General features: G+C 31.4%; 4 protein-coding genes across 5 annotated transcripts; 1 reads left to right on the top strand and 3 right to left on the bottom strand.

Annotated features, from left to right (window-relative positions):
- Positions 1-7,230: 7,230 nt before the first annotated feature.
- Positions 7,231-10,499, bottom strand: LOC114418083 (mediator of RNA polymerase II transcription subunit 15a-like). 2 transcript variants are annotated; one of them, XM_028383242.1, is made up of 6 exons: positions 10,291-10,499; positions 9,471-9,594; positions 9,133-9,244; positions 8,897-9,017; positions 7,834-8,403; positions 7,231-7,806 (listed from the first exon to the last, which is right to left on the bottom strand). In XM_028383242.1, the coding sequence occupies exons 2-6, from the start codon at positions 9,578-9,580 to the stop codon at positions 7,655-7,657; spliced, it is 1,065 nt and encodes a 354-aa protein (XP_028239043.1). In that variant the 5' UTR covers positions 9,581-9,594; positions 10,291-10,499; the 3' UTR covers positions 7,231-7,654. The 2 variants fall into 2 exon arrangements, with proteins under 2 accessions (XP_028239043.1, XP_028239042.1); XM_028383241.1 differs by having other exon boundaries at positions 7,231-8,403.
- A 3,460-nt stretch (positions 10,500-13,959) lies between these two features.
- Positions 13,960-14,854, top strand: LOC114419261 (putative UPF0481 protein At3g02645). Its single transcript, XM_028384897.1, has 2 exons — positions 13,960-14,184; positions 14,291-14,854. Exons 1-2 carry the CDS (start codon positions 13,960-13,962, stop codon positions 14,852-14,854), a joined length of 789 nt encoding a protein of 262 aa, XP_028240698.1.
- A 3,301-nt stretch (positions 14,855-18,155) lies between these two features.
- Positions 18,156-19,802, bottom strand: LOC114419257 (putative UPF0481 protein At3g02645). Its single transcript, XM_028384891.1, has one exon. The coding sequence runs from the start codon at positions 19,800-19,802 to the stop codon at positions 18,156-18,158; it is 1,647 nt and encodes a 548-aa protein (XP_028240692.1).
- Positions 19,803-23,521: 3,719 nt separating this feature from the next.
- On the bottom strand, positions 23,522-25,192 carry LOC114419256 (putative UPF0481 protein At3g02645). The gene has a single exon (XM_028384890.1). It carries the CDS (start codon positions 25,190-25,192, stop codon positions 23,522-23,524), a length of 1,671 nt encoding a protein of 556 aa, XP_028240691.1.
- Between the last annotated feature and the right edge of the window lie 389 nt (positions 25,193-25,581).

Below are 25,581 nucleotides of genomic sequence, written 5' to 3'. Positions count from 1 at the left end.
TAAATGTATGCCATAATATTATAAATAATACTAAAGGGTCTAACTTGGTTGATTAAGCATTATGAGTTATTGTAAATCTTTTAATACATGTCTTCTATTTTTACCAATAAAAAATATATTATTAAGTAATAATAATTTTAAAAGAAAAATAAAGAATAATTTGCTTTGGGTTAATATATAGATCATGTATGTTAATGTTTGTTATAGATTCACTAATGACATTAACGCCGTAGATATAAAGGAATATATATATATATATATATATATATATATATATAAGTTTGTCGTTGTTGTATGGACATGAAGTTATAGTAAGAGTTAATGATGCTTTGTGTTCTTAGGCTGTAGCAATGAAAACATCCACCAAATAGCATTACAATATTTGCTATCGATTTTTTCTATCCATATCATCATGATGAACGAATTATGTGATATTACAATGCTTTTTCTTGGAACATGCGGGGTGCTAATATTAACAGAGCTAAAAGACATTTGTGAGATTTGGTCAGAAAATATTCTACCTTTTTCTGCTTATAATGGAAATCCATGCCCAATATGAAAAAAAAAAAACATTTTCTGAAAGTAGTTGGGGTACACTCTTGTTCCTATTGTGGAGCAAATTGGGCATATGAGAGGACCTTTGGGTGCTTATTACAAGGAGTGATAACAACAATAATTTTCAGTATCGCATATTAATCAGTTTTTTGTCACCTTTGTGATTATACTCGAAACAAGAAGGGTCTGATACTGGGTCTTATGAGTCCTACACCAACAACTAGCTTGTTTCTCTTTCCGGAAGTATCTTTGCAACATTAGAGCATTTCTCGTCCCTATCTTTTAATAAGACTATATATCCCTCCAAATGAGCAGAGAGGTAGTCTTTTTTCTTCTTCCAAAGTAGAGGCTTTTGCTAAAACTTTGGATTACTAGTGTGGGCTAATGGATCTGCATATCACTAAATGGAATTCACTTGGCATAGGATCTATGGGGGGAATCAAATCATATTAAAAAAAAAAACGTAATAAGGCCTTTGGCAAATGTTCAATGGGGAATGATGTTCCCAAAAGATTTGAAGTTGTTTGGATTGTCTATAACCAATACCATAAACTTGTGGAGGATGCTTGGAGGGCAAAGAATGGCTAACCTCTCCTTGCTTTGACAAAGGTTATAGGTATGATTCTTTGATTTTCAATAGAGATATTTGGAAACATTCATAGAAAGAAAAAGTATCAGAGAAGAGCAAACGACTCGAAATTAAATTATTTTTTTGATAATTTAGACTGTGAAAAAAATAAAAAACTAAAAAAATATAAAAGTTATGAATATTTCTCTTCATTTATTTAGTTAATTAGAAAATAAAAGAAAATAAATAGATTTCCCTAAAAAAAAGAAAATAAATAGATTTCAGTAAAAAAAAGAAAATAAATAGATATTTAATACGTAATTCTTACTTCATCCATGATCCATCATATACTTTTTTTTTTCATATTTTACTTTAGGATTTGTTTGTTGATATAAAAATTTACGTAGAAAATGGAAGTAAATATAATTGAAAATTTTAATACTATTCCTGTATTACATAATTTTAGAAGATTCTATCCATGATAGCGGGAAAATCATTAACTACAAACCGAATAATTGTAATATGTTGTCAGCAAAACGAACCTGTACTAGATTTTGATGCCAAATCATTAACACCAAAGGACACTTTATTCTTGTACGTTTACCAATAATGCTTCTTGTGGTCCCTTTTGTATAATTTTATACATCCTATTTAATTAATTGATTTAGATCCGTTGACTTGTAATATTTTTTAGTGGTTATCCAATAATTATATTTTTTTTTGCTGAATTCAATAATTATAATATATTCCTCGCGTTTGAACTTTGGTAATAAGACTTAGATCAACTGGAGTTAAGGAATCTTACATTTTAAATCTTTTATTACACAATTTTGTAATATATTTAATGCAAAAACAATTTAATTATAAATAGTCTTGGTTTAATATCGTATCCAAAAAGAATCCAGCGATCCAAACTTTTTTTACACCATATTTATTTTTAATACGTGTTAATTAAGTAGGATACAATTTATTGGCAAGGATTTTCAGAGTTTAAAAATACTGTAAAGAGCCTTAGTAATCTTGTGTAGTATTGTAAGATTGTATGAAAGAAAAAGTGTCAAAAGTCATTGCCTTCTTAGTGTGATTTTGTATTTGATTTAAAAAATTTGTTATTTTTTTATTTACAATGTTAAATTTTCTTTATTTTATTCCAAAAATCATCATTAACAACTCTTATTAATTAGAAAAATATCACCATTTTTTTTAAAGATTTTTTTTGCATAACTATAGTAGATCCCTCGTTGTAGAATGATTTTTTTTAGTAATGAGAATGTTATTAATAAATTAATTTTTAAAAAATAAAAAATTTTAAATTTAATTTTTGAATGTGTAAAAAGTATAACAGATTGATTTTATCGTTAACTTATCTCCATTAACCTTAACATATATGTCTATGTAATATCTCATAATGTCGTAATAGTTGACAGTTATCATGTATCATTTATGTGTTTAAAAGTTTTTCATTTAGTCTCTAAACTTAACTTATTATCATTTTAATTTCTGAACTTAATTACTTATTGTTATTTTGATCCCAATACTTTTAAGTTTTTAATTAAGTTTCACGTTAAATTATAAATATAATCGTAACCATACTTTCAGTTTATATCCCTCATATTTTCTTACCTTTCCTTAATAATTTACAAATATTTCTATAAGTCCATTTTGATTCTTCAATAATTAGGGTTATTTTTAGGAATTATAATAACACTTATCGTACAAGTGGTGTGTTTTCTTCCATACGTTGGGGTGAGTGGCTTGCATATGCTTATTAATTTAAATGTTTAAGCTATTAAAATGTAACTTCTGCTATTTTTTGTGACAGGTTTTCAACTTAGTTTTCTTTTTATTATAAAAAGGCAGTCTTTACTGCTTGGATTCTAACTTCGGTTCTGTTTTGCACAATCTTGCATTTTTCAACCTTTTTGTAATATAATTCCAATTTCCATGTACTTTCTGAGTTCCGACCACAAAATTGTCCTCTTTTGTTTTTAACTTCAAAAATTACTTGTGCTGTTTCTAAAGTAGAGAGATTGGAGTATGCAACAAAGATGGGCGTTGATAAATACTTTATATGCTTACATATTTTAGTATTTATCTTATATTTTTCATTACTTAGAATTTTGTTTTAATCACTTTTATGCTAATATAACTATTAATTAAGAGAAAGTTTAATGTCCATAATTTTTAAGAAATTTTATTAGCTTTTGATGTTTTATTGTAGGAAAAGAAGAAGAATGGAAGATTTTGAAAAAAATAACTTTGAGAGTTCAAATCTCATATCTTTGGGAGCATATTTTAAAATAAAGCCATCATTTTTCTCTTTGCTAGCTGAGGCCAGGCTCGAATGATTTGAGGCTAGACCTGAGAGTGTTAGAAAAACACATTTGCTTGTTATCCACCTAAGGCTAGACGTAAGAAAAATGAAGCCGGACATGAGAGTGTTGATGTGACTTAAGTGAGGCGGAAACAAAGGATAAAAGATCCTACGATTTTGAGAGTTTTAGTTTGGGGAACTACTAGGACATTGTGAGGGATTGAGAAGCTGTCAATCGCTCTCTATGACTTTCCTACCAACTTTTATCATTTTGTGCATAATTTTTCTTTCATTTTTTGCATTTTTTTTCGTCTTATAGTTATGTAATTAGGTTTACTCTTTGTGGGAATTGATATAATTAAATTCACTCTTATGTTTACATTCAAGTTATGAATCTATGTTTATTGTTCATTATTATGTGTTTTCTTTTATGCTTAATGTTTGTATTGACTTGATCACTTGTTGTTTGATTTTGTGGTTTGAATATTCATTGAAAAATACATTTAAACTTAGAGATAGGATAAAACAACTAATGAGTTTTGTGTCTAGGAATAAAACAAGATTTGCTAGTCATCTTTTAACTCTTATTCCTAAAGCAAGTTACTTGACTAATCTAATTCAAGGGATTGATAGTTTAGTTGAGGGATTTAGGCTCTTTTCATCCAATGGATTGAGAGTAAGATATTTTTGTGAGTTAATAATAATAATTGGACTTTGAATTAGAAGAATGACCTTTGTTTGCATGAGAAGTTAGTTTAGTGAAATCAAGCTCAACTCTTTTGTTTCTTATTATTTTATATCTTTTTATCACACTCTATGTATTTGTAAAAATGTTAAAAATAATTTGTTTATTTATGCTATTGTTATTTACATTTTTCCAATCCAAATAAAATCACCATCATTTCGATAACCGTAGTTAGTAAGTATTATTATTTTATCGAATATTATGTAAATTATATAAATTTCTGTGGATACAATACTTAAACTGTTATTTTATATTATTTGTGTGACTTAATATACTTACTAAAAACCTAAGAGACATATGTAGCAAATCACATACGAGAGAAAGAGGACATGCATTTGGGAGTGGGCAGTTTTTTTCTTTTTAATTTCCTAACTGTATTTTTTAAAATCTAAGGTGAATTAATTAAATGATATTTTGTAATAGTAACGTACCCATTATACTTGTTAACATTAGTACACTTCACTCGAGTATAAAATACCCCTTTGGAGGAGCTACATCCTAGTTTAAATAAGATATCATAATTTACCATTCAATCTTACCAATAGTTAAGACTTTGGCACTTTACTCCCTAAAGTGCAAGTTGCATATTAGAGAAACTACATCCGATGCAAGTTGCACTTTACTCACTAAAAGAGGTTCACACCAGGAAATAATGTGTATTGGTAATATCCCATCCACCCTCATAGTAATTGAAATCAGTACTAGGGTCAATCCTGCGCGTTCTTTCGGCTGCTAATTATATGGTTGAGTTATTTGCATTATTTTGTGATCCCTTAGCTGGGAAGAATCCTACGATAAACAAAAACATTTTCCCATATATATTAACCATAATCATGATTAAGAAAAGAACAGGAAAGTAATAAGAGGAAAGAGAAAGTTAAAATTCAAACACTCTACGTAAACATAGGAACAACGCAATCAAAACCCTTTCTATAGGACAAAATAAAAAATAGATGTAATTTTAATCTAAAAAAAAAAAACGAACCTTTTGGGAACCAAAAATTGTCTGCATGGCAGGGAGAGAACAAAGTCTATGAAATAACGACAACAAAAATTGAAATAAGCGATGGAATGAGGTTAATATTGAGACGGAGAGTTGTGTTAATTTCAAAATTATGGCCAATTAGCGTGATAGTGATGGTAGCTTCCCAATCACAACATTGGTGGTGCAATTGTAATTGGGATGCATATATATATATATATATATATATATATATATATATATATATGAATGTTAAGTGTGTTGTGTTTTTATGGCAAAACTTTAGGAGGGCCTATATATTCATGTCTCATGCATATGAAGTTAAAGATGTTCTCCAATAGAGAGAAGAGGATATTGTGTCAAGGAAATCTGGAGAAAGAAAACAAGAGAAATACCATTTCCTGAACAACTCAACATTATCTGCTAACGTACGTCTTAAGTTCAGTAAACGGAAGTCCAATCCACAGGACGCGGTTTTTGGTTACCATATATAGTCCGCAATCTAATCGTATCAGTACTTTAAAATTAATATGGGAGGGATTATCATTCCACTTTCTATGTAAAGAGAAAACTTTCTTGGGAAAGTAAAATTTTATTTGAGTTATCTTTATATTTCTCTAAGGGATTTCACATTTATAATATATAGCTAATAATTTTAAGTTCAAGTGAAAAATAAAATGAAGACGTTAAACTAATTAATGAAAAATTTTAAAAAAAATTTTATAGAAAAGAATTAAACATGATTATCCTAACAAACTCCACTTAATACGTTGTAATTATGTCTTTGATTAATTTAACTTACTTGACAAGAGAAACTAGAAGTGATAATGGAAAAAATTTTAAGAAATTTATCGGTCAAAATTTAGATTAAGAATTAAAAAAAATTCATACAAGTTTAAAGACAAAGATAACAAACCTATATTTTAGAATCTTCTTCAATTTGAATTATATCCAATTAATTTGACTTAGTGAAACAATATATATTAAATTCACTCTTTAAAAAGTAGTCCTTTACTTTTATTTTATTACTTTTCTGACTCGGTACAATTTATGGGGGGCGTTATCAATTAACACCAATAGTCGTTTGCAAAATAGTATTGTGATTAAAAAATTAATTGTACCTAAAATCTCTATAAAATACACATAATTAAGTTTTACACGTACATGACATTATTTAGGCACCTGAGGATTACAGCCCTCGCAGCCGCGTGAATGTTGGAAAAGAATCCAAGTAAAGCAAATCGGCTATGCAATGATCGATTACAAGCACCTATCCACATTCGCAAATCCCAATTATTATACTTCGCCATTAAAATAAAGAACAATGTCAACAAAGTTAGTAGTATTTATATAATATTTTCTAATAATTTAAAATTTCATTTTATGTATTAAATCAATAAACTTACTTTATATATATATATATATATTCTCTCTTTACTGTAAAAGAAAATGTAAAAATATTATATATAAATACAATTTTCATATTAACATATTGAAAAAAAATCAAATTACTTATAATATTCAATCATTTATTAAAATACCACACTTAATAAATATAATAACTTTCTTAATTGAATTTTTTTAAATAAAAACTAATAAATTAATAATACATGTAAAAAAAATGAAATGTTAAAGTTTAAACGAAAGAAATATAATCTTATGTATCACTTTAAAAACATACCTTGGAGTTCGACAAGATTAAAGAATGATGCTTTGAGTTTAAATAGCTAATAATAAAGGACCCCCCTCCCAAAATAAAATTTAAGAAATACATTTTATTAAAATTATTGAAAAAAAAAATATTAGTGTTGGTATATCATCGTCAAGAAGCAAACGACGTGATATCAATCACTGTCTTTCAATAAAGCATCCTTATTTGTGCAGCCAATTATACTACATTCCTAGTCAAATTGGTTACTAGTCGACATTTTACCATTTTTAAAACTTTATCTTACGCACCCTTTATGAAACTTTAGCCCAGAGCTAGGGAAAAGAAGATATAGTTGAAATGTTCAATACTTCTTTAAACAAAGAAATAACATGAAAGTGGGAATGCTAATCATGGGTTATGACATGAAATAACGGGCCCTTTAATTACGAGAATTATAGGCAACAAGCATACTTATACATTATTTAAAAGCAAATGGGAGGTTACATATGAATCAAAAAAGAAGTGGGAGAGGTTACATATTGTACCTTTTCTTCTGGTCAAAGAAATCTTTCAATTAATAAAACAATCAAAACGAAAGTAAGGCTCAACATGCAAAACAAACTTCACTTTTTTTTGTTCATTCCACGTACTGTAGCCTTCCTGATGAAGTATTTGTACTTACTTTGCTCGTGTTTCTCATTCATTGGCAATCTTAAATATTATATTAATTGTCAAAGGAAGGTAAATCAACACTTGCGAGAACCACATTTCTAAGTTAAAGCGACTTAAAATTTCAACAAATATTGTTATTCCAACCTTACCGGTGAAGGGAAATTGACTTACTTTCGTTGCTGTATATCACCAACATTGTTCTGTTGCCCAAGCATCTGTGCATGTTGCATGTTTGTTGTATTTGGCTGATGCCCCATAAGTTGTTGTTGCTGTTGTGAAGGTAAGCTTGGCTGATGAGTGACTGCTGTTTGTTGCTGATGTACAATAGAAGTCCGTTGTTGCTGATGCCTGATAACTTGTGACTGCTGCTGTGGCATGGACTGCGTTGGCTGCTGAACATTAGTAGACTGCTGATTCTGTGGAATGCTAGATAGAGAAGATGCTTGCATCATGGATGGCTGCATAACAGATGAAGTTTGCATAATAGATTGCTGAGATGATTGCAACTGATTTGGTTGCAGAAGGTTTTGTTGTTGCTGCTGCATCTGAGATTGAAGCTGGAGCTTCTGCTTAAACTGCTGTTGGTAAAGATATTGCTGTGAATTCTGTGGGGGAACAATCTGCTGCCTTCCGGGCATTTGTCTCTGAGAACCAGGAAACATATTCTGTAAGTTGGAATTTTGGCTAATAGTGGTCCCAACTGAATTTGGCCCAGTTATATTCTGTATATTGGAGTTCTGGACAATATTTTGGCTGGGAGTCTGGGCTAGACTAGATACAGGTGGAAGGTTAGGTTGCGACGCAACATTATTTTGAACATTTTGAGATAGAAGCTGCTGATGTGGCTGGAGCTGACCAGGCAAAGGAATAGAATGTTGTTGCCCAAGATTATGAACTTGAGACTGCAAAACAAGTCCTATGAAAAAATTTATTTGCCTGGGTGAGAAGTAAATAAAATATTGATTACAATATACCATCAATATGTTAGGATTTTAATAAACGGAAAAGGTCAACACAACAATTCAAAAGACAAAGGACAAGGAGACAAACGACAAGGATAATATGAATGGCCAATAAAGTCAAAACTTGATTCACTTAGTATATTTCAAGCAAAAGGATATTATATAGTCTCAATATAATCAGCTTACAAACATGAACAGTTCAGAAAATCAGAATAATTACTAAAATAACAGAATGACAATTTAATCAAATGTATAAGGCTAAAGTGTATTTGGCTCCCTTGAACTTTGGGGCATTGTAAAGTGACACCATGAAATTTAAAGTCATCCCAAACTTTAGGAGAGCTGAATGCACTGCTCCCAATATTTATACATAAATAATTAGGATTTGAGACACTTTGGTACCACATCAGAATATAATCACCAAACGAAAGGCTATTAAATGCTAATCTTGATCAGGAGGTTTATTGCTAGGGCCAACTTGATTTGGTGGCATATTGTTAGCCAAGGTGTTTTGGGATTTAGTCTCCATTGTAAGCATCTTCAAAGATATTTTCCGTAGGTAATCAGGCTGAAAAGAGAGAACACCAGTGCTGTGTCAAACCATCAATCTTTTTTATCGTATATATTTGCAAAAGGTAACAATAAATGAAATGGAGGCTCCTCAATTTTAACAATGAAAGTACCTGGCTTGTTGCAGCAGTAAAAATCTTGTCTTCAAACCTTTGAGCAATCTTCCGAAGTTCATGCAATCCATCAGGACCAGAAACAGCAAGATGTTTTTTTAATGTCTTCATTCTACAAAATGAAGATCAACAGTTTCATAATTAGATAATGCAAGGATGGAGGTGTTAATAATATTGGCCAATCCTTAAAAGACACAATATGATTAGCTGTAAAAAGTTGATGAAATCATACAACTGGGATTAAATATTCATTTATTAATTTTATTTTTGATAAGCAACAACTGGTAAAAGAACTATTCAAATAACCTCAAGGATACAGTATTGAAATTGAAGCTTACATTTTGTTGACAATTCTTTGGCGTGAATCAATTGGTAGTTGAGCTCTCCAATCACTTGTATCCATAGTGGGGTTAGTACCTTGATTAGGTCTCCAATTGTTGGAATCCATCAATTTCAAATTACCTGAAGCACGTGTACAAGAATGTTTGAATCAAATCAGATTTTAAGAGGATGTAAAGGGGGCACATATACATACCAGAGACATTATATCTCCATTGTGGCTATGGCTTGCTAGTAACAACTATGAGCACACAAACGAACTACAAGCATAAAGTTTTGGCATCCTTGCTCCTTCCAATTTCCAAAACCTCTAAAGTTAATCAATAAAAACTGCTATAGATTCAAAAGACATGGGGCACATTTGGAAGAGTTTCCACAGAACTCATTTGCACTTATTTTATCATATAAATACATTAGGTCAATTTGCACTTATTGTATCATCTCAAGTAACTAACTCTACTCCAATTCCCTTAATCAATTCATCAAACCTCAGCTTCTTCCTCATAATCTATTACACTTTAACTATCATTTCCATGCAGATTCTCCGTTTATTTTCAAAAACACATACATCAGGCAATTCAACACTGGTCAGAAATTTCAATTCCATCATCGTCATTATCATTCACAAACACTATCGTTTGCGTCCAAAAAAAAATCGAGTTTGAGATGCAAAAACCTTACACAGAGCGAGGCCGTCAATCAAAATCAGCGATAATCAAAGAGAGAGAGAGAGAGAGAGAGAGAGAATTCTATATTTCAATGGATTCACAGAATCGAATCGAATCGAATAAACCAGAGACAGAAACAGAGAGACGGTACAGTCATAAGCGATGATCGACGACGACGGACGAAGGCGGAGAGAGGACTCTTCAGGCGACGCCTCCTCCAAATTGGAGCTTTCAGAGTAGTGAGGTTTTCTCAGCCTAATTGTGAAATCAATCTTCACGCTAAATACACTCAAATCACAGAATCTAAATATTTATATTTTTATTAGAGATTGCTTGTCCAATTCTAACCTTTAGGTTCAGAGATTAACACTGCTCTTACCGAAACCAAACCTAGGCAAAATTGTCCAAAATTATCACTGCATAGATAGATATCATCGCATACTTAGATTCTTATAATGTTAATGAATTAAATTAAAATTAATTCTAAAGTAATTTCAACTCGTTTGTCTTTTTCGCACAGAATGACTTATTTATTTATTTAGTGAATGAATTTTTTTAATTAAATTACAACTTAAAAATAAGAGTAGGTTCCATAAAAAAGTACAATTTTTTTAATATTATTTCTATCTTTTCTTCCGAACACGTTATAGGAAAGAAAATATTCATTTACACCTTGCCTTGTGTATTTTAAAGAACAAAATTAAAGTTAAATAGAGGAAAATAATCCAACATCATCTAATGAGGAATAAATAAGTTTAAAAATAATGAAATTCATTTTGTATTACTTTATTTATTAATTGTCATTCATATTTGATCTCTCAATCTTTTCTCTTATATTTTCTATTTCTTTTCTGTTAAACAATTCTATTACTTATTATTTTATTACCTATTTTTACTTTTTTTTTATCTCTACCAAATAAAGTCTAAATTTATCAAATACTTCTATTAATTTTTTTACAACTTGTAATTGTTTTCTATTAATACAAGTTTTTTGCCTTCCAAAAAAAGGTTCTTTGACTTCTTGTGAAAAAAAAATGCAAAACGAAAGTACTTTGTTTCTCATTCATTAGCAATCTTAAATATTATATGAATTGTCAAAGGAAGGTAAATTAACACTTGCTAGAACCACATTTCTAAGTTAAAGCGACTTAAAATTTCAACAAATATTGTTATTCCAACCTTACCGGTGGGAAATGACCATCACAATCAAGCACGAGAAAAACATTTATCTTGTGTTGGAATCAGAAATTTCAAAGAATTTAAAATGTCTAAAATTTGAATTGTTTTGATTTTAATTTCTTTCATTTTTCAAATACTTGGTTTGGATAAATCAATTCAAATTTCTTTCATTGTAAATTCTTTGTTTGGATAGAGCAATTCAATTTCCTCCATATGCAAAATTTTAATTTTATATTTTAAATCGATGAAATTTTAATATTAAACTTTTTAGAAAGTAAACACAATCTAATTTTGAAATATTAATTAAAAAATATTTTCAATTTTTAATAATTTATAAATACAAAATATTGATAATTTTAACTAGGATTGTTTTACCTGGCCACAATCAGTGATATTTTAAAATCGACATCAACCAAAGCTATTCTTCGATTGACATCAAATAGGATTTTTTTGTAAAAGTATGCCTGAAATATTTGTCAGTTGACGTCAGTCGGGGATATGTTTTGGCTAATGTTGGTTGAGTCTATTTTTCAGCCTATGTTGACTAAATTTTTTTACCAACGTCAGCTAGGATTTGTTTGGCTGACATCGGCTAAGGTCTTTTCGAATGACATTGACCAAGGCTATTTTTAGCCAACGTCGGCCTAAAAAATCCTAGTAGACATTGACAAAAAAATCTACCCAATATCGACTAAAAAATAGCTTGGTCGATGCCGACCAATAAAACCTACTCGATGTCGGCTGAAAAATCCCTAGTCAAAGTTGGCTAAAAAATAGCCCTGACCTATGTCGGACAAAAAACCCTACCCAACATCGGTTATAAAATAGCATTGGCTGATGTTGGCTAAAAAATAACTTTAACTGATGTCCACTGAAAAAACTCTAGTAAATGTCGACTTTAAGAACTTAGTTGATGTTGACTAAAAATAGTCATGTCCGATGTCAGGAAAAAATACCTAGTTGGTGTTAGCAAAAAAAAACCCTAGCCAACATCAACTAAAAAACTTAGCTAATGTGGTTAAGAAATAGCTTTGGCTGATGTCAGCCAGAAAACCCTAGCCGATGTCAGCAAAAAAATTCTAACTAACGTCGGCAAAAAAAGTCTAGTTGACATCAGCCAAAACACCGTAGCTAACATCGGCTAAAAAATAACCCTATCCGATATTGGCTAAAAAATAGCTTTGACTGATGTTGGCTAAAAAAACCTAGCTGATGTCGGCTAAAAAACCCTAACAGGTGTCTACTCAAAAGTTAGTCATGACCGATGTTAGTAAAAAAAATCTAGTCAACGTCGACAAAAAAAATCATTGGTCAACATGAACTGAAAAAACCTAGAGGATAACGGCAAAAAAAAAAATCTTTGGCCGACGTTAGCAAAAATTTCTCATGACTGACGTTAGTTAGAAAATAACCCTAACCAACATCATCTAAAAGAAATCTTAGCCGATATCGACAAAAAATAGCTTTGGTTGACATCATATAAAAAAATTCTGACCGAAAAAATCTCAACCAACATCAATGAAAAACAACTTATGTCGATATCGGCGGTAAAAACTTTGGTCACCCGTAATTGTGAGTGTTGAGCGAGAAAAAGTCGTGAGCAAGAACGTGAGTTAGAGTGAGCATCTCCGAAAAAAGAATTTCAAATTCTATATTTTTTGAGAGAATTTGAAATTCCACTATTTTAGTCAATCAAAATGATTCATAAAAATACCAAAAATTAAATCTTCTTTCAAATACTCTATCCAAACAAACTATTTTATCATGAATCATTTTAAATTTCTTGAAAAAATAAATTTTCCTATTGATTTACTCCATTCAAACATACTATTAATTCGATTGAGGGAAAGTGATATAAAATATAATTCATATAGTTCTTATATATAAATGACAATGCTCATGGGATTATGCCAACAAAATTAAGCTTCATCCTCTTTTATGTCCTAAATCCTAAGTCCTCCCTCAGTACCTAAAGATAATCAATATTATCTAAAGATTAAACACTGCCATTATTTGCGTTTAGTTTTTACATTAATTATTATCATACATATATCATGTCTTCTCTGAAATCAGTTGTCTCTTGACTCAAAGTATAACTTTGATGAGCTCCAATGGGTCATCCAAATCCGTAGAACCCTTGAAGAAGAGCTTGACGAAGATGGTGAATTCCCCGTATCCATCTTCAGCGTCCCAAAGCTCCTTAGGGCTTGTGATCCCGCTTCTTATATTCCTCAACAAGTTGCACTTGGCCCTTAATTACCATTATTGGCGTCCAGAACTGTATGAGATGCAGAGGTACAAGCTTGCAGCAGCAAAAAGATTCCAGAAACAGTTGCAAAGCCTCAAGTTAGACAATCTCGTTGACCAATTGACCAAGTTGGAGCAAAGGGTTCGAGCATGCTACCACAAGTTCTTGGATTTCAACGGGGAAACGTTGGTGTGGATGATGGCAATTGATGCCTCATTCTTGCTTGAGTTTCTCGAAGTTTGTACCATTCAAGATGTAACAAAAGTACCTGAAGGGAAATCTTATCAAAATGCAATTTTGAGGGATATTGTAATGCTTGAGAATCAAATACCAATGTTTGTGTTGAGAAAGATGATGGAGTTCAAATTCTCATCATTAGAAGCTTCAGATTAGATGCTGAAATTGAAGTTTATAGGGCTGTTCAAAGAGATTTCTCCTTTCAAGATGATGGAGGAATATCCAACCATTCAAGTCTCAAAGAGTGCACATCTGCTAGATTTCCTATATCACATGATTGTCCCCAATATATTAGAAGGCCAAGATACAATTGAAGTTGAGTTTAAACAAGGAGAAGAAGAAGAGGAAGGAAATGAAGAATCAAATGCTGACTTCAGCCAAGTTAAGCAACTCTATAGTGAACTATGGAAGAGGCTTTCAAAACTAAACAAAGGGCCAGTGAAGTTAATAATTGTATCTAGACGTATGAAAGTCTTAATTTGCTAAGCTACCTTGGAAAACCGTGTCCAACCTTCCAGGATTTAAGGTTCTGAAGCAACCTCTTGAGTACCTTTTCTCTCAAAATGGAGGAGAAAGTGAGAATTCAAGCTCAAATAGTAGTCTCAAGAACAAGCCACCCTCGGTGGAGGAAATCACTGTTCCTTCTGTTACAGAACTCTTGAATTCGGGGGTTCGTTTTTTACCTACTAACGGAAGCATATTAAACATTACTTTTGATGCGAAAACATGCACGTTTTACCTCCCCACAATAGGTTTGGATGCTAATACTGAAGTTTTCCTGAAAAATTTGGTTGCATATGAAGCATCAGTTGCATCAGGTCCCTTGGTTGTAACCCGTTACACGGAGTTGATGAACGGGATTATAGACTCGGATGAAGATGCAAAGATTCTCAGAGAAAAAGGGATTATTCTGAACCACTTGAAGAGTGATAAAGAGGTGGCTAACCTGTGGAGTGGGATGAGCAAGTTGTTGAGATTGTCAAGGGAACCATTGCTGGATAAGGTTATTGAAGATGTTAACAAGTATTATAACGGTAGAATGAAGGTTTAAGTTGTGAAGTTCATCAAGGCTTATGTGCTTGGTTCATGGCAGATTTTAACGTTCCTTACTACCATCATGCTCTTGCTCTTGATGACCTTGCAAGCCTTCTGCTCTGTCTATACTAGTAATTATACTTTTAGTGATACATCCGAATGATTACGTCGATTTGTACATTATTTCATTTTATTTGACTTTTTCTTCTTCTTTATATCACGTATCACGTCAGTTATTTCTCTGCACTTGTTATATGTCTCTCTGTTGTCAAGTATATATCCATGGAGTGTGTTATATATAATCCAAACTCAGATTCTGGTTTCGATCGGATCGGCCGATTGCTTGAATGTGTTTTTATAGGATTTGTCGTGCTTATAGTTTAAAAGGTGACAAGTCATACTATTTAAAAAATATTTTTTAATAATATTTTTCATAGATGATTTTTTTCTGTTTTATTATACCATTTATTATATATATATATATATATATATATATATATATATTTCTTTTTCTATTTACGATAGTTTGTTGTAAAACAAATTTAAAGAAAAAAGTTTCAAATATTTTTTTATTTTTACAATTTAGTCACATTTCATCTTTCGGTGTCCCTTTTTCTTTTCATAACATCTTTTCTTATTTAATATGTCTTATAATTTGTTCGATTATATTTATAATTATATATTTTAGATTATAAAATTTAACCTTAAAAATTTAACATATTGATCTATGGTAAATAATCTATTGGAAGGATAGAGAACCTTCAAAGAAAAAAAATTTCCTTCTCAAATATTTATAAGATTATGGTTGCTGAAACAAGTGCATAATTCACTGTCAACAATTAGTAAAGGACAAAAATGTGATGTAATGAGAAAGAAAAATAAAATGAAGAAAAATTTTAAGAAATAAAATTGCATAAAAAATTTATATATTTGTATTATTCTTTTATATATGATCTTATATATAAATATTTGTGTGTGTGTAAATTTTTGAGTGGCGTTAATTGAATGAAAGTTGTGATATATCTTTTTACTTATTGAGATTTGTTAAAACCATATTCTCTTCTTAATGTAATAAAACAATCTCATTTTTAATAAAATCATGTGTCTATTTATATGCAAAAAATGTTTATATTTTCAAATACTTGTAAATTAAGAAAGATGCATTAAATGATAGTTAATGCATTAATTGTCCCCTAATTTATTATTTTGGTTTGATATAATCTTTTTTTTTTAATTTAATCTTCTAATTTTTAAAAATGATTCAATTTGGTCTTTATCATTCATTTTTGTCAACATTGTTAATGGTGGAATTTACATGGCAGATGGTGTCCCTCCCTTAAGTGGACATATGGGCACAAACTTGATGATGCTAGATGGAATAGGTGACAATAAGGATTAAATTGAATCCTTTTTAAAAATTAGAGGACTCTATTGAGTTCAAAAAAATTTGATAACCAAATCAAATCAAAATAATAAATTAAGAGATAAAAAACCAATTTAACCATTTTCTAAATTCTATTGGTTGTTGAAGATGGGATCGTTTAACCCATTTTTTTTATTGGAATTAAGCAGAACTAGATTCATTAGTCTTGAGTCTTTAGATGAAAGAAACATGATTTATACAACTTTTCACTTATATATTATTTAATTTATTCATTTCTTCTCAATTTGAGAGTTTAGTTTCATATGCTCCCACTACTAGAAACCGGGTTTTCAACATCGGTCAAAAATGAGATTCAACAAGAGTGGCTAACCGTTATTGTATGTAACGTTGTTGGAACTACAAATTTTCAACAACGGTCCAAAATTGACCGTTGTAGAATTACATTCATTTCTATAGGTGTCTACGCTAGTACTGATATAGTAACCTGCACTTTCAACATCGTTTCTTGCCAGCACCGATGTAGTAACCTGTGCTTTCAACATCGTTTCTCTCCAGTACTGATGTAATAGCCTGTGCTTTGAACATCGTTTCAAGCCAGCACCGATGTAGTAACATGTGCTTTCAACATCGTTTCTCTCCCGTAACGATGTAATAGCATGTGCTTTCAACATCGTTTCTAGTCAGCACCGATGTAGTAACCTGTGCTTTCAACATCGTTTCTAGCCCACACTGATGTAGTAACCGGTGCTTTCAACATCGTTTCTCTTCGGCATCAATCTAGCCAGCACCATTTTATTTGATTTTTTTTTTCTTTTTATCACACATCACGTCATTTCTCTTCACTTGTTATGCATCTCTCTCAGTAGTCAAGTATCCATGGAGTGTATCATATATAATCCAAACTCAAATTCTGGTTTCGGCCAATTTGTTTGAATGCGTTTCTATAGGATTTTCCGTGCTAATTGTAGTTTAAAAGTCGACAAGTCACACTATTTATAAAATATTTTTTTAATAATCCTTTTCATATATGATTTTTTTTATTATACCATTATCTTATTATATATGTCTTTTCTTTTCTTTTATTTTTTAGTTTGTTGTAAAATATTTTTCTTTTTGTTAGAGGAATTTTTTTGGTGAGTAAGATTCCAAAGGCTCACTGAAATCAGAATATGCTTATTGTAAAATAATTTATACATTCTTATTGGACAAAAATATTTTTTCTAATTCGTTTACCTACGGGATTTGGCTGATTTCAATTTTGTCGTGTCTATGTAGGATCAGTTTTAAATACAAATGATTATATAGGAATCAATATCTAAAAGTAAAATAAAAATCATTGCTAAAACATAAATGAGTAAAATTATGGAAAGATTGAATCTTATCTAAAATTTTCATTTTTAAGTTTTAACATTTTAAACCTGGTCGAATGCACAGGAATAATTAATTTTATATTCAAATTTTATCTAGAAAAGCTGAAAACGTATTACGGGTTGCGGAATTGGAATCCTCTAAAGTTAGTTAATGTTGCACTTTCAACGAATAAAATATATACAAAATTGATAGCCATGCAATAACACAAAAAACGTAGTCATGACCGGTTAATTTATAAGAAGTGTATGAAATTAGAAAGCATTTCTTAGGTTGATACTGAAAAAAAAAAACAAATATTGAATAACCTCAGATATAGTTATAAATGGTCAAGATTAATTAGAAAATAACACACAGAGTAATGTGACTTTTTCTAAATGATAAGAAGTTTTAAATTTTTGTGATTCATATACATATAGTTCTAAGTCTAGATGTACTTATAGTGTGATAAAAATTTAAAACAGAAACAAAAAAAGGGTCAATAAAATATTTATACTATAACAAATATTGGCATATCATTATTATAAAAAAGAGACAAATAAAAATAATGTGCAAATCGACATAATCACTCTGAAGTAACACTAAAAGTATGATTACAGGTATAAACAGAGCAGAAGGCTTGCAAGGTCGTCAAGAGTAAGAGCATGATGGTAGCTAGGAATGTGAAAATCTGCCATGAACTAAACACGTAAGCCTTCATGAACTTGACAACTTTAACCTTCATTCTACCGTTATAATATTTGTTAACATCTTCAATGACTTTATCCAACAATGGTTCCCTTGACAATCTCAACGACTTGCTCATCCCATTCCACAGATTAGCCACTTCTTTATCACTCTTCAAGTGGTTCAGAATGATCCCTTTTTCTCTCAGAGCCTTTGCATCCTCCTCTGAGTCTATAATCCCGTTCATCAACTCAGTGTAACGGGTTATAACCAAGGGCCCTAATGCAACTGATGCTTCATATGCAACCAAATTTTTCAAGAAAACTTTAGTATTAACATCCAAACCTATTGTGGGAAGGTAAAACGTGCATGTTTTCGCATTAAAACTAATGTTTGATATGCTTCCAATAGTGGGTAAGAAACGAACCCCAGCATTCAAGAGTTCTGTAACGGAAGGAATAGTGATTTCCTCCACCGAGGGTGGCTTGTTGATCATGAGAGTATTCGACCATCTAATTGAACTCTCATTTTCTCCTTCATTTTGAGAGCAAAAGAAGTACTCAAGAGGTTGTTTCAGAATTTTAATACCTGGAAGGTTGATTATGATTTTCCATGGCAGCTTAACAAAGACTTTCATAGGTCTAGATACAAGTAACTTTTTTATTATATTCACTGGTCCTTTGTTTAATTTAGAAAGCAACTTCCATAGTTCACTAAAGAGTTGCTTAACTTGGCTGGAGTCAGCGTTTGATTCTTCATTTCCTTCCTTTTCTTCATCTCCTTGTTGAGTCTCAACTTCAATTGTATCTTGGCGTTCTAATATATTGGGGACAATTATGTGATATAGGAAATCTAGCAGATGTGCACTCTTTGAAACTTGAATGTTTGGATATTCCTCCATCATCTTGAAAGGAGAAATCTCTTTGAACAGCCCTATAAACTTCAATTTCAGCATCTGATCTGAAGCTTCTAGTGATGAGAATTTGAACTCCATCATCTTTCTCAACACAAACATTGGTATTTGATTCTCAAGCATTACAATATCCCTCAAAATTGCATTATGATATGATTTCCCTTTAGGCTCTTTTTTTCCATCTTGAATGGCACAATCAAAGACTTGGAGGAACTCAAGCAAGAATGAGGCATCAACTGCCATCATCCACACCAACGTTTCCCCGTTGAAATCCAAGAACTTGTGGTGGCATGCTCGAATCCTTTGCTCCAACTTGGTCAATTGGTCAATGATATTATCAAACTTGTGGCTTTGTAATTGTTTCTGGAATCTTTTTGCTGCTGCAAGCTTGTACCTCTGCATCTCATACAGTTCTGGACGCCAATAATGGTAAGGGCCAAGTGCAACTTGTTGAGGAATATAAGAAGCTGGATCACAAGCCCTAAGGAGCTTTGGGACGCTGAAGATGGATACGGGAAATTCATCATCTTCACCAAGCTCTTCTTCAAGGGTTCTACGGATTTGGATGACCCATTGGAGCTCATCAAAGTTATACTTAGAGTCAAGAGACACAACTGATTTCAGAGAAGACATGTACGTATGATAACAATGTAAAACCTAAATGCAAATAATGGCAGTGTTTAATCTTTAGATAATATTAATTATCTTTAGGTACTGAGGGAGGACTTAGGACATAAGAAGATGAAGCTTTAATATTTTGTTGGCATAATAACATGAAATTGTTATTTATATACAAGAACCATGCGAATTATATTTGATCACTTGATTCACTTATTCCCCTCAAACAATTGTTTTTCTCGTGCTTAATCTTGAAAGTCATTGCCCTTCACCGGCAAGTTGCACTAGCATTGATCTTTGAAATTTTAAGTCGCTTTAACTTAGAAATGTGGATCTCTTAAGTGTTACGTAGGTTTAATTTACCTTACTTTTTGTACAATATATAATATACAGTATGGCCAATGAATGAGAAAAACGAGCAAAGTACAATCACTTCATCAGGAATGAAACAGTATGTGGAATGAAGGGAAAAAGTGAAGTTTGGTTTGCACGTTGAGCTTTACTTTCGTTTTAATAGTTTTATTAATTGAAAGATTCCTTTGATGACATGAAGAAAAGGTGAAATATGTAACCTCCCACTTGCCTTTTTATTTTTTTGGTAAAATATGTAACCAGCCACTTGCTTTTAGATAAAGTTTAAGTATTGGCTTGTTGTCGATATATATAATTCTCGTAATTAATGGGTCCATTTCATGACATAACCCATAATGAGCATTCCAACTTTCATGTTATTTCTTTCTTTTAAAAAAGTATTGAACATTTCAACTATATCTGCTTTTCCCTTGGTCTGGGTTACGTTTTGTATAAGGGCAAGATATATATTTAGTTTTAAATAATGGTAATTAAAATGTCAACGATCACAACCATTTGGCTAGGAGCAAAATTGTATAATTGGCTGAGCAAATTAATAAGGATGTTTTATTGGAAGACATGTTGTGATTGATATATCATGCCGCGCGTTTGCTACTTGAGCGATGATATCAACACTAATATCTCTCATTCTTTGATCATATCGAACGGGATAAGGTATGTTTTTTAAGTGATACAAAAGATTATATTAATATGAGTGATTGATCATAGTATTATTTAAAGCTAAAATGTTAAAGTTTAAATAAAATGGCATGGGGAATATAGATAGATAGAGTAGAGTAGAGTAGAAAGAGGGAATTAATAGTTCTTATTATTTGTGTCAATGTACAATATTTTTTTGTGTGCAATAGCAACAACAGAATTAACATTTTTTGTTAGATTAAGTCAATACCTATAAAGACAAAACTTAATGTTTGTTTTTTTATTAGTATATATGGAATTTTTTTAAGAAAATGAAAAAAATAGTACTAGGTTTGGTTGATGTGTGTCATAACTTTTTTTTTCAACAAATGTGCATCTTAGTTTCTCACCAACAAAAAACTTTTTGTTTTAGGTCAAGGAAAGTTTGGTTGAGTTAAATCTTTGGAACTTTTTAAGATTAGAACAAGTTTTAAGATTCAAAAGAATATTTAAAGAAATATTTATCAATTATTTATTAATAAATTTCTCACATAAATAACAAACAGTCTTATAAAATACGAGTTTTATTCTAACTAGATTAATTTTTATTTTCTTAAAAAAGTAATTAACTAGTGCGGTGAATGAATTATGTGGTGAGAAACTTAGAGTGAAGTATTCACTATTTAATTAGTTAATCATCTAAGCATCAAGATATAGCTTTTTCATTAAATAGTCACAACTTCACCTTTATTCCATTTTTCTTTTGAAAAACGGCTTACATGATTAATTGATGTGCACATCTACAGGTATTCAATCATCACTAATTATTAAACTTATTTTGCAATCTTATCAAACAAATCGATAAAGAGATTTTATTTTCTTAGCTTTTCTTTCATACAAGTTAATTTTGAGTAAACGATATATTGTGGGGTCAAATAATTAACTTTATGGCTGTCATGAATATATATACTAGAGGAAAGACAGATATGTTCGCATTTAATTTTTTATTCTTTAGAATTGGGTTTGTTACATATATTTTTGAAGTGCGATATTTCGTTCACGAAGAAATGGCAAAAAGCCTTACACTATCTGTAGCTCTATTTAGTTTTTACACTCAAAAGCAAAATGAGACAAAAAATGTGCAGCTCTATTAGCTAATCTATGAGCAAAGGCTAGAGAGTTGGTGGAGCTGAGATTCACAATTCTTGAGCAGACCTAGATAACACCATCAAAGTAACTGTTACCAGCATTATCTTTTTTCTTCCAAGCGTTGACCGACCTTTGACAATCGCGGTTCATAACCATTGGAAAGCAAAACTGATCCAGCAGCCAGAACTTCTCCACAATGTTACATATATAGTTGGTGGAGTTTCTTTATTAATGTTACTGTACGTTACGAGAGGTTGATATAAAATAGCAGTGGTTTGTAATACTAGCAATTAAATTAAGGATAAAAATGTCTAAATAAAGTAGAGACCAAATAAGGATCATATCTTTTTATTATTGCTATAAATTATAGATTATAGGTATACAACACAAAAAGTGTTGTTTCAAAAAAAAAAAGAAAAGAAACTGAGTGCGATCAGTTCAGCTCTAGCTCTAGCTATTGATGCCTGTGTGAAATTTAATCGATAACTATTTACAAGTACTATTTTAATTCAATTGACCATTTAATTCATGTTCAGGTATTTGTAGACTAAAGTGACTACAAATAACTGTTATAAACTATTCTTCAGTATTAGGTTATAAATTTATTAGTTCAGTATTAGGTTATAAATTTACAAATTGTATGATTCGAAAATTAAACTAATTAATTGCACCTCAAATCTCTACAATTTGATAAGAAAAGTCGCTAACACAACGTCATAATAGTTTGTGGCCTGTAATAACTTTTTTTACTCAACCAAAACAAGGTTTATTATCATGAGGAAGGAAAAATGGATTATCTTTTTTTTTTTAATTAAACCATCTTAATCATGGTATAACTTTCTGATAAAATTCTGAAATATTCACGTAAAACTTTAATTTAAATTGACTATAAGATTAATTTATTATTCAGAATTTATTTACACTTAAATTAGATTATCTTAACTTGATAGAGAGAAGCATACAAAATAGTTTCTATTTTAGTCTGTGCATATAAAATGATTGTAGTAAAATATTTCTCAAATCCGACAAATAGGCAGCCACATATTGATCACAAGCACTTAACCATTGGAAATAATCTATATTAATTACTCATTATGCTTCCCCACATTAATGCATGTGGGTAAAAAACCATTAACTTATGTCATTATCGTTGCTTGCTTACGCATCAGTACTGTTTGATGTAGAAATTTAATTTAGAAAAATGATAAACTTATCAATCTAACATTAATTTTAATTTGGGTTCGGGGTTTTTAGGTAATGAAAGGAATATTCCTTCATTGCAAACGCCATAAGTAAATAACTGAAGTCTAACTTGGGTAGTGGTTGGCCAAGTTTATTAAACAGATCAAGTTGTCAATTACAACAAGAACATACATATAAAAAATTCTGCAGATCAGAAAGATACAAAATACAGAATTTAAAAAACAAGATAACATAATCATAAACTTGAGATAACTTTAAATATTGAAACAAGACGAATCAGCTTCATCATCACAAAAGATACGTTTCAGTAGCAACCAACACCGCATCGTGAATTTGGGTTATCACATACAAAATAGACTCCATTTATGAATACTTGACATCATGCATATCAATCACTGGGAATCTAGTGCAGATCGGAAAAAGCGACTACAAGTGTAGACAGAGCAGAAAGCTTGCAAAGCCATCAAGAGCAAGAGGCATATGGCAGCTAGGAATGTCAAAAACTGCCAAGAACTGAACACATAAACCTTCATGAATTTCCAAATTTTGACCTTCGTTCTACCATTGTAATACTTGTTAACATCTTCAATGACCTTATCCAATAATGGCACCCTTGATAATCTCAAGGACTTGCTCATCCCATTCCACAGGTTAGCCACTTCTTTATCACTCTTCAAGTGGTTCAGAATGATCCCTTTTTCTCTGAGAACCTTTGCATCTTCCTCCGAGTCTATAATCCCGTTCATCAACTCAGTGTAACGGGTTATAACCAATGGCCCCGATGCAACTGATGCTTCATATGCAACCAAATTTCTCAGGAAAACTTCAGTGTTAACATCCAAACCAATTGTGGGAAGGTAAAACGTGCTTGTTTTCACGTCAAAACTGATGTTTGATATGCTTCCCTTAGTAGGTACCAAACGAATACCACAATTCAAGAGTTCTGTGACAGAAGGAATAGTGATTTCCTCCACTGAGGGTGGTTTTTTCATGAGAGTATTAGAGCTTGAATTCACACTTTCTCCCTTTTCATCTGCTTTTTCTTGAGAGAATAAGAAATGTTCAAGAGGTTGCTTCAGAACCTTAAGTCCTGGAAGGTTGGACACGATTTTCCAAGGCAACTGAACAAAGACTTTGAGAGGTTTAGACACAATTACCTTTTTGACCATCTTCACTGGTCCTTTGTTTAGTTTTGAAAGCAGCTTCCATACTTCACATAAGAATTGCTTAACATGGCTGGAGTCTGAGGTTGCTTCTTCATTATTTCCTTCCTTTTGTTCTTCTTGTTGAAGCTCAACTTCAATTGTGTCTGGCTGTTGTTCTAATTTGGGTACTATCAGATCATACAAGAAATCTAGCAAATGCACACTCTCCGAGACATCAATGTTTGGATACTCCTCCATCATCTTGAAAGGAGAAATCTCTTTGAACAGCCCTATGAACATCAAGCTGAGCATGTCATCTGCAGCTTCAAGTGATGAGAATTTGAGGTCCAGCATCTTTCTCAGCACAAACAATGGGATTTGATTCTCAAGCATTACAATGTCCCTCAAAATTGCATTATGAGCTGATTTCTTCCCAGCATAGTCCACCAAATGAGACATGCTGGAGGAAACCCTTTGTACCTTTGCTCCTTCTTGCATGGCAAAAACTTGAAGGAACTCAAGCAAGAATGCGGCATCAACTGTCATCATCCACACCAACGTTTCCCCGTTGAAGTCCAAGAACTTGTGGTAGCATGCTCGAACCCTTTGCTCCAACTTGTTCAACTGGTCAACTAGATTCTCTAACTTGCAGCTTTGTTGGTGTTTCTGGAATCTTTTTGCTGCAGCAATCTTGTACCTTTGCATCTCATATAGCTCTGGACGCCAATAATGGTAGGGACCAATTGCAACCTGTTGAGGGACATAAGAGTCTGGATCACTTGCCATAAGGAGCTTTGGCACGCTGAAGATGGACACAGCAAATTCACCATCCTCCTCAACCTCTTCTTCAAGAGTTTTGCGGATGTTAATCACCCATCTGAGCTCATCAAAGGTTAATTTAGAATGATCATTTGACATGGTGGATCTTAGAAAAGACATATGTATGACGTTTTTGGAAATGCTTAGTGCAAAATATATGATTTTGCAGTTTTAAATGTTTGATGTTATGTTTATACTGAAAGGCGAGTTAATTAGGTGGATGAAGCTTTCATTAGAAGTAAAACCACCGTGATCACTTTTCATTAAACAATTAGGAATGCATTGCTCATGCATAATATAATTTATTAAGTACTTAATTACTAACCCTTGGCAACCAATGGTTGAAAGTGACATTCTTTGAATTTCGAGTCATCTTAATTAACTGAGAAGTGGGAACATAGGTTAAACGTGCGTGCTTTATCTACCGTATTCTAATTATTAAGATTGAGAATTATTAATCCTCTCGTACGTGTTAAATGTTGACCACG

This window comes from Glycine soja, chromosome 7, assembly GCF_004193775.1.
Source record: "Glycine soja cultivar W05 chromosome 7, ASM419377v2, whole genome shotgun sequence".
NCBI classification, from domain to species: domain Eukaryota; kingdom Viridiplantae; phylum Streptophyta; class Magnoliopsida; order Fabales; family Fabaceae; genus Glycine; species Glycine soja.
This window is presented reverse-complemented; position numbering and strand designations above follow the sequence as displayed.